Source organism: Siphateles boraxobius, unplaced genomic scaffold, assembly GCF_051911475.1.
Source record: "Siphateles boraxobius isolate OS27281-9 unplaced genomic scaffold, OSU_SipBor_1 3, whole genome shotgun sequence".
NCBI lineage: Eukaryota > Metazoa > Chordata > Actinopteri > Cypriniformes > Leuciscidae > Siphateles > Siphateles boraxobius.
The window spans coordinates 1,600,001-1,610,000 of NW_027508919.1; the positions used below are offsets into that span (position 1 = coordinate 1,600,001).

At 37.5% G+C, this 10,000-nt stretch overlaps 1 protein-coding gene across 1 annotated transcript in view; it reads right to left on the reverse strand.

Annotated features, from left to right (window-relative positions):
- Positions 1–6,037: 6,037 nt before the first annotated feature.
- LOC143756700 (protocadherin gamma-A6) overlaps positions 6,038–10,000 on the reverse strand; it is a 9,942-nt gene continuing 5,979 nt past the window's right edge. Inside the window, exons 4-5 of the mRNA XM_077247336.1 lie at positions 8,719–9,088; positions 6,038–6,900 (exon numbers count right to left, since the gene is read on the reverse strand). Of these exons, the coding sequence (XP_077103451.1) occupies positions 8,742–9,088 (347 nt within the window). The 3' untranslated portion in view covers positions 6,038–6,900; positions 8,719–8,741. The remainder of the gene's footprint in view (positions 6,901–8,718; positions 9,089–10,000) is intronic.

A 10,000-nucleotide genomic window follows, 5' to 3' on the forward strand; every position in this document is an offset into this window, starting at 1 on the left:
TAAGCTGTCTGCATATGCAGATGATATTATTGTTTTGGTTAAAGGGCAAAATGATGTTGATCTTCTTAAAGACATTCTTGACAAATTTGGTCTAATTTCCTCTGCCAAAGTTAACTGGTCCAAAAGTGAAGCCATAATAAGTGGTAACTGGTCCCATGGTCTTCCTACACTACCAGGTGATTTGTACTGGAAAAGAGATGGGTTAAAATATTTAGGAGTATATGTTGGCAATGATTCAATGTTAGGCAAAAATTGGGAAGGAGTTTTAGAAAAATTAAAGGGGCGATTGGAAAAATGGAAATGGCTTTTGCCAAAAATGTCTTTTAGAGGGAGGGTGATAATAATTAATAACCTGGTGGCTTCAGTTTTTGTGGCATCGTTTGGCCTGCATTGATCCTCCAAATGGACTTCTGAGTAAAATTCAAGCCAGTATGGTGGATTTTTTTTGGAGCACTTTTCATTGGATACCGCAGAGCATACTTTTTCTACCCCAGAGATGAAGGAGGACAAGGACTTATCCATTTGCCCAGCAGGGGGGCAGCTTTTCGACTTCTGTTTATTCAAAGGTACCTCACAGGACCTGAGGATCTTGTCTGGAGAAAAGTGGCTGATGCTATTTTCAATCAAGCTGGCGGACTGGGATTGAACTCTGTCTTGTTTTGATGGACTCTAGTAAGCTGCAGTGCAACGGACTGACTCCTTTTTATCAGGGACTTTTTAAAGTTTGGGACTTATTTGAAAAACGGAGGTTGGATGCGACTTCCTCGTTGTACTGGCTTTTGGAGGAACCTCTTGTGCATGGAGCGCGGTTTGATGTTACGTGTGAAGTTACACTGGACTGCTTCATTGTTTAATTTCCACTAAGACATTAAAACTGCATCATGTGTTGGATGTTGCTGGTTCTGGTTTGAATAATGTTCAGTCCATGGCCGCATATCTAGGTGTGCGGTCGGTACGGTATGTAGAAAAAATTCTGGACTTTTTTAAGCAGAAACTCACAGAAAGAAGAACATAATTTGTTAATTGAATTTCATAATGGGAACTGGTTCCTAATAATACAGATCCCTTTCCAAGTATTTTTCTTAGTCCCAATCTCAAAGGACTGTCTGGACCTTTTCTGAACCTGAGAGGGCTAGAAGGGTTAAGTTTGCAGGGTGTTCAGAGTAAAGTTTTGTATAAATGTCTTGTAAAAGTTTTAAAATAAAGCACATTTAAAAGAACGTAGTGATACAGTGTGGAGAGAGAAACTTGGAATAAGATGATGAAAATAAACCTGTTTGGAGAGTCTTATACAAACCACCAATTGAAAAACGCACAGGTGACATTCAGTGGAGGGTTTTACACGGCGCAGTTGCTGTAAATGCTTTTGTGAGCTTAATTAATCCCAATGTGTCAAGTGATTGTCCTTTTTGTAAAATGAGGGAGACAATTTTTCATTGTTTTTTAGAATGTTCTAGACTGTATGAAATGTTTTGTTTGCTTGATGTACTTTTCATGAATTTTGGGGAGATTTTTTCATCTATGATTTGGATTCTTGGTCCCAAATATAGTGTGGCGCAAAGAATAAAAAGTCAATTGTTGAATTTTTTAATTGGGCAAGCTAAACTTGCTGTTTACATAACCAGGAGAAACAAAATAGAGGGTAGAGAAGGACAACATGTGGTTATTGTCTTTAAAAATATGGTAAAAGCAAGGGTTATGTTTGATTTCAAGTTCTATAAACTGATGAATGACTTAGAAAGTTTTTTGCACAAATGGTGTTTTAATGGAGCTATTTGTACAGTTGAAGAAGAAATGTTGATTTTTGCTATGATGTTACAATAAGTCTTGTTTTTTGTATCTCCTTTTTGTCTTTTGGATAATGTGATTGGGTCATTCGCTGACGTGTATAATGATATAAATAAAGTGTGTTGAAAACTCAAAACTCTCTCTCTCTCTCTCTCTCTCTCTCTCTCTCTGTCTCTCTCTCTCTCCTCTATCTCTCTCTCTCTCTCTCTCTCTCTCTCTCTCTCTCTTCTCTCTCTCTCTCTCTTCTCTCTCTCTCTCTATCTCTCTCTCTCTCCTCTCTGTCTCTCTCTCTCTCTCTCTCTCTTCTGTCTCTCTCTGTCTCTCTCTCTCTCTCTCTCTTCTCTCTCTCTCTCTCTCTCTCTCTCTCTCTCTCTCTCTCTCTCTCTCTCTCTCTCTCTCTCTCTCTCTCTCTCTCTTCTCTCTCTCTCTCCTCTCTCTCCTCTGTCTCTCTCTCTCTCTCTCTCTCTCTCTCTCTCTCTCTCTCTCTCTCTCTGTCTCTCTCTGTCTCTCTCTCTCCTCTCTCTCTCTCTCTCTCTCTGTCTCTCTCTGTCTCTCTCTCTCTCTCTCTCTCTCATGAATATAAGTCAGTCAGATGAATACAGGCTTTTAATCCTTTTTCTTTGTCACTTTAGTTTTTGTCTGCATATAGTCAATTTCACATTTTATCTTAAATCAGTAAATAATAATATTATTATAATAAAATCTAATGGCAGTAAAATGTCAGTGTGACTTGTCAATAATTAAATTCAAAGTTAGTCCACTTTAGGCCTACTCTAAAATAAATGTTTTGTTAATCTCTGTCTAAACATTCTCAAGACTAAAGCACAAGGTTTGAGTTTGTTAGTTGATTTTATTTAACATATTCAAGCAACTGTAATCTTTACAATATTGCATCTTGGTCTTTTGTTTGATGGATTTTGGACTGAGCAGGTTTATTGAGAAAATGTTCTCTTTATATTAGTCTTATCAGAGAGAAAAAAATTGTCCATCAGAAAACTCACTGGTCAAACTCAAGAATAGTCTAATATTTTCAATGGAGTAATAGAGTGTTATGTTTTACACTATTTATTTTTAAGTCTTCTTAAAATGAGGGAAGGAGAGAAAAGTTTATGACTACTACCTTTTTTCTTACTCTCCACGAAAATTATATCTCTTCTAGCAAGCCATGTGATTTAGGGCATGCTGAAGACTTTAAACAGCAAGTAGTATGGTGGACTGGAATTTGAGAGACATGTATATGTATTTTTATGTCAAAGAGAATAAGTGAATGTATATGCTAATACTCAAAATGCTAATTTAGAAATATATATACAGTATGTAACCTTTATTTCAAAGAGAAGTTGAGAAAACGTGATCGGGGATATAACATTTTTAAAAATAATTCTTAGGTATGAATCATTATGATATTTCTGTTAACTTATGCATATAAATGATATATTTCACATAATGTGACATGAAAGTTGATTAAAAAATGTATGTATTTCGCCAAACTGTTTTGCTCCTTGTGCTTGATGGCATGTGATGCAGGCGACCTCTACTGGTGTTTTATGAGACTGATCTCTCACTTCTCAGCTGCACATTCATATCATGTCATAATTATTTTCTGTTTAAATAATGTTTCTTGAAAATGAAGTTTAAAGTAACAATAAATAAAATTAAAAGTCCAAGACTACTGGTGAAAATGTGGCTATTCAAAAATAACACATTCTCTCTCTAAGGGTCCGTGTTCATTTCACGGAATTCTGTGAGATCAGGTTGCTCTCTCTCTCTCTCTCTCTCTCTCTCTCTCTCTCTCTCTCTCTCTCTCTCTCTCTCTCTCTCTCTCTCTCTCTCTCTCTCTCTCTCTCTCTCTCTCTCTCTCTCTCTCTCTCACACACACACACATTGTGTTTTAGTGTTTTTTGAGAATTCTTTATAGACATAATGATTTTTATACTGTAGCCTACAAACTGTATATTCTCTCCCTTTACACTAACCCTACCCCTAAACCATCACACAAAACCTTCTGCAGTTTTACATTGTCAAAAACATCACTTAGTATGATTTAAAATCGGATATCCTCATGGGGACCAAAAAAGTCGCCACAAGGACATTGATTTTTGGATATTTCCATCTTTGAGGGGACATTTTGTAACCATAGTGTAGGGTTAACCAGGCCATACACACACGCGCGCGCGCACGCACACACACACACACACACACACACACACACACGCAAACGCACGCAGAGAGAGAGAGAGAGAGAGAGAGAGAGAGAGAGAGAGAGAGAGAGAGAGAGAGAGAGAGAGAGAGAGAGAGAGAGAGAGAGAGAGAGAGAGAGAGAGAGAGAGAGAGAGAGAGAGAGAACACACAAATTATTCTGTCCAGGACAAGGACAAGGTCAAAATGTAGATGTACTTATGCTTGAAGTCAAAGGTGAAGGGTGAATCTCAGGCACATATAATAAATATTACCACTTAATCTATATAGTTTTGTACAATAAAGCAGACATGACTCTAGGTCATTGCATTTAAAAAATATGTGAAATTAGTGTTGACTAATTCAAATAGATCTTTAAACATTCTAGATTTAATTACATGCCCGGCTTCAGCTCCAACATGTAAGAAAATCCCACACTTGAATTTTATGTTAAATTACACGTATAAGAATAACAAAATATACAAGTCTGCCTTTTAACCAATCAGCACGGACTACTTGGTGACTGTCCAATCACCTAATTAATATTCATGAGCAAAGTTTTTAAGTTTTCTCTCCCTAGATATTTCCTACTTCTCAAAAGGATGTCATTGTTTGAATGTGACAGTGCTGTAAAGCTGAGCTCCTCTAATTCCTGGTCTGTAGTCTAGAGAGGGACATGTCTAAATTGCTCATCTCCTCACCTCCGGTTCACGGGCCCTCAGAGAGATGAACTTCGATTTAGAGAAGTGTGTTAGCGCCATAGAGACCGTTTCTTCATTAACGTTTGTAATCTGAAAGGACACACGGCAAACCTAATTACCCCTCTCAACTGGGCGATACTCATCTATTGACATTCTGAACTCATTTCCCCGGGAAACTAAAATTGAAAGGGCGCGGGAGAGATTGCGTCCAGGTGTGGCATTTTCAGAGGGAGCCACATTCCCCCGGTGGCCCGTCTGTTTCCCCGTCTTTAATTAAAATGATATTTAGACGATGGAGTTTTGTGTTTGTTCAGTTAATGAACCAAGTCTATTCTCTGTGGGAGGAAAAAGAGAATATAAGAAAGCTTATTAGAATATGTTAGCATTTGCTGTGTTTACGCAGTGCATGAGAGAGTTGCCTCGCCTGGGTCATTTTTTCCTTCTTTCTGCTGAGAAATGTCTTTTCATGCAACTAGGCTATGTAAAGATAAGTGTCGGGAATTAATTAAAACAATAGGGCTGTTCGGTTTGTAGCCATAAAATCTGGAAGAGATTTGGCATTTTTGAACTAACTGGGTTCCCTCTGGAATTTACTGTAGGGTTTTTTTTAGGTTTGTGATAAACATTACTTTCATGTTTTGTTCTACAAAATAAACACATGGTCTACACATCAAATGTGAATTTGGAAGCACATTTGATTCTTCAAAAACATAAGATAGCCATGTTAGCACTTTTTTAAAGCACATTTTTAAATTAATGTTAACCACATACATTTCTTTACCCATAACATTTAAAAAAGGCTGAACATAAAATAAATATATTCCTCATTAATGTTTAGAACATAAACTGAACACTAAAAAAATATATGTAGTAGTAATGTAATTTGTGTTTTTTAAAAGGGAATTACTTGAATGCTGCTGTTTAAAGGTTAACTAAACCCTAAAACAACTTTTTTAAGTTAATGATCTAAAAGACTGGGGCTTTATTAATGCTGTTCATTGATTTGAGTAAATTTTTTGACTAAAGTCGTGTGCGGGGCCTGTGCAATGTGACGTCCATTTTGCATAATAGGTCCTCTTTATCATCTACTGTATGTTAACAGGCTTTAAAACTGGATTAAAAATGTGAAATAACGCATTTCTAATATGAAACTGGATGCCACTCCCATGCAAAGTGATATGGTCATGTGACAGTCTTACCTTTTGAAACATTTGATACATATTGCATTCTGTCTCACTATTGTATGAGTAGTAAGCAGTATATAGTGTATAGTGTGCAATATTTACTTAGCTAACAGTTAGTAGTGTTCCATTTCCAACATACCGTAGTCATATATATTTCTTATAAAATATGAATTACAACACAGCAGATTGATTTCAGAAAAAAATATTTAATTCTCATATTTTTATGTACATATTTGGAATGAATGGACTTTCACACACTGTTCTCTTGTATGAGGCAATAATGTGTGTCTAAATACAGATCCAGTCATTCTTACGCGAGTAATCACATTGAATTGATCAATTTCATTTGGTGAGCATTCACTTTCTCCTGGCCCACACTTCAGCCTCATCATAACCACTGTGTTGATTTATACACTCATGCCATGTGCAAAAGCTGTGTAATAATCACATTTTGGCTGAAATGATTGTCAAAGTAATAACAATAGGAAAATATAAAAATAATAATGATATTCAATCTCGTATTATATCTCAGTCCAGGCCTCTCAAAGGTAATGACCTTTGACCTCTAGGCCTGGTGTGACTGAGCTTACCAAGCATATGCAATTAAAAGTAATAATACTAATAACAACAGATTAAGTTTTATACTGTCCCTCATATTACAGGACAAGCAAGTTTCTTAGCTTCAGTGGGATTATAAGAGCCTGCTGCTCGTCTCTCTGTGAGATGTACAGTCATATTCAAGTTCCTTTAAATATCTGTTTATTGTCACTATCCTATCCTGAGGAACAGAGCCTCTGTAGTCAAGTAAAATGGACCCATATGACAGGACATATGCCCTGTCCAGCTATGATGTACCACTAACACACACAATGTGAGTGAAAAGTGCACCTTAAAGTGAATGTGAGTACAGAGGTGACACACAGAACCATCATTGCGTCACTCTGACATCATAGATATTTGGTTCCCTGCCTAGTAAGTAGTCTGTCTTAGACAGGAAGAAACTGGCCAACATCACAGAAAAATAACTGCCAACTCCCATTAAAGGAACACTCCACCGTTTTATGAAATAGGGCTTATTCACCGTCTCCCCTACATTTAGATAGGTGGGCAAACACATTTTTGTCTCAGTGCATGCATTGTTTTAGTTTGGCAGCGCCACCGCTAGCTTAGCTTAGCATAATGAATTGAATCCTTTGTTGACAGCTAGCATGTCGTGAGTAAAAGTGATCAAAATTAATTAATTTCTTGTGTCCTGCGTATTCACAACGAGTACAAATAGCAATGCAGATTAAGACTAGGTGATTTTCTAGGCAGATATTGACTTGGGACTATATTGGGGGGAATCACAGGCGAAGCTCTGCTACTTGGATGCAGAGATATCACGCAACACCTGAAATCCCCCAACTTTCGTCAACATACCGGCGTGACCTGCACCGAGTATCTTCGCTTTTGTATTGTGTTGTGTTTGAGAAGTTACAGCTACAGTTACAGCAAACATGGTAATTGTCTGCATAGCAAAAGGTTGTGAGAATGAGCAAAGGACATACACTAACACCAACAGTTCATGTTGGCTCTCATCCTCACGTCTTCTAGCTGTCGAGCGTTCCCAACCTCCTCCTCCTGTCGTTCTATTTTCAAAGCTGGCAGCTCCTCTTCTGAAAACTCTGGTTCATAGATGTATGGTTCTGGATCTTGACTGTCTGAGAAGTGACCCTATTCGTCTCTCACAAAATCTGCCATGTTCATCTCCATTCACTATGTCTACAGTAGGAAAAATATCCAGCTTCTATTCACGCCGGTATGTTAACGGATTTCAGGTGTTTCATGATATCTCTGTGCCCAAGTAGCAGTGCTTCGCCTGTGCTTCCCCCTCATATAGTCCCAAATAATATCTGCCAAGGAAATCGCCTAGTCTTAATCTGCATTGCTATTTGTACTCGTTGTGAATACGCAGGCCACAAGAAGTAATTAGGGTTTTTTTGTTTGTTTTTTTATCACTTTTACTCACGACATGCTTGCTAGCTGGCAACAAAGGATTCCATTCATTATGCTAAGCTAAGCTAGCGGCGGCGCTGCCAAACTAAAACAATGCATGCACTGAGACAAAAATGTGTTTGCCCACCTATCTACATGTAGGAAAGGTGAATAAGCCCTATTTCGAAAAACGGTGGAGTGTCCCTTTAAGCATAGCAAATTGCATTACAAAGTCAATCTCCCTATGCACTCAACTACTATAAATGTTTATGCACATTCTGCACATTTTTTACTATTCAAATCATTTCATTCAATTATGGCATCCATAATGCTTCAAGGGATTGTAGTTCTTTCCCTTCAAATCAAAGTTTGTAATGTTGTGATTCACCTTGTATCTGGTTGGTTTGGTTCATGGCTTCTTACTCTTTAACAAAGATTATTCTTTAAGATCTTGCATGGGATAAATACGCTGGAACCAACGCCACTGAAAATGTGGGTAGCACTGTTTCACTATACATCTCTGCAAATGGAAACCAGAAGAAACTAGGAGATCGTTTTTTTTAAAACTTTGATAAGAATTTCTTTCCTGCTAAACATACTTTCACAGACAGAAAACATAGTGAATTATACAGTTCCACTTCTGAATAACTCTAAACGGTTTTCAAAGATGTGGAATGGCAAATCCAGTGATCGTAATATCCACCCTGTATCATTTAAAAACATTTTTTTTTCCAGGTCGGCTAATACAAACCTGTACACCCCGATGGATGGAAGTTGCATTGCATGTGCAATTTGCATCAGACAGTCACTGAGTGGACTGTGGCGGTCCTTGAGCGAGCCATCTGAGGCTGAGACTACATGATGAGTGCTATGCTTTGGTAATAATAAGTCACTCTTTTTGTCTTTTTGTCTTGTTTTATTCGTTGTATAAGTCATTGTTGATGACATCCGCCCCCGTGTCGTCACACGGGTCATAGCTGCTGGGAGAGATGAACCTGCGTTTCTTGCCGAAGGTGGAGAATGAGTTGTGGAGGTCGAGTTCGCTGCGGTGGACGGGCCTCAGGGTGCAGAAGCCGGAGGGTGTCCCGGGGATGTAGACGTTGTGCTGGTAGTCTGGTGGAGGGTGCGGGTGCGTGTGGGTCTGTGGCGCGGGCTGCTGCTGCTGCTGGTGCTGCTGGTGATGGGGGGGGTTGTGTGGGGGGGTGTAGTGAGGCGTCCATGCCCTCTGAGAAACCCCACCTGCTGGAGAATGCATCCGGTACTCTGGATGGTTAAAAAAGAAAAAAAAAACAAGAGAACTATTTACATTTGCCGGTCAAACATTTGGAGTAATTACTACTGTTTTTGAAAGAAGTCTCTACTGCTCACCAAGGCTGCATATATTTGATTAAAAAAATACAGTAAAAACAGGAATATTGTGAAATATTATTACAATTTAAAATAACTGTTTTCTATTGTAGTATATTGTCAAATGTAATTTATTTCTGGGATCAAAGCTGCATTTTCTGCATCATTACTCCAGTCTTCAGTGTCACATGATCCTTCAGAAATCAGTATAATATGATGATTTGCTGCTCAAGAAACATTTCTTATTATTATAAACAGTGCTTAATATTTTTGTATAAAATGCGATACACTACCATTCAAAAGTTTGGAGTAAGAAATTTACACTTTTATTCAGCAACTATGCATTACATTGAGCAGTATATGTTACAAAAGATTTCTATTTAAAATAAATGCTGTTCTTTTGAACTTTCTATTCATCAAAGAATCCTGAAAAGAATTCCACAAGCAGAAAAATACATTGATAATAATTAGAACTATTATTAATAATTGAGCACCAATAGTAATTGATAATAATTAAGCAGCCAATCAACATATTAGAATGATTTCTAATCATGTGACACTGAAGTAATGATGCAGAAAATTCAGCTTTGCATCACAGGAATAAATTACATTTAAAAAAACTAGCTATTTTAAATTGTAATAATATTTTACAAAATTACGGTTTTTACTGACTTTTTTTTTTTTAAATGCTGCAGTGTTATTTGGAGATTTAGAAACTAGAGATTCCTAAACCAGAGCCTAATGAAATAATGCAAAGTGCTGTTTTACCTGATTCACTGGCTTTCATAAAAGCAATACCTTAAGTAGTTCCAGCCCTATTTACTCACT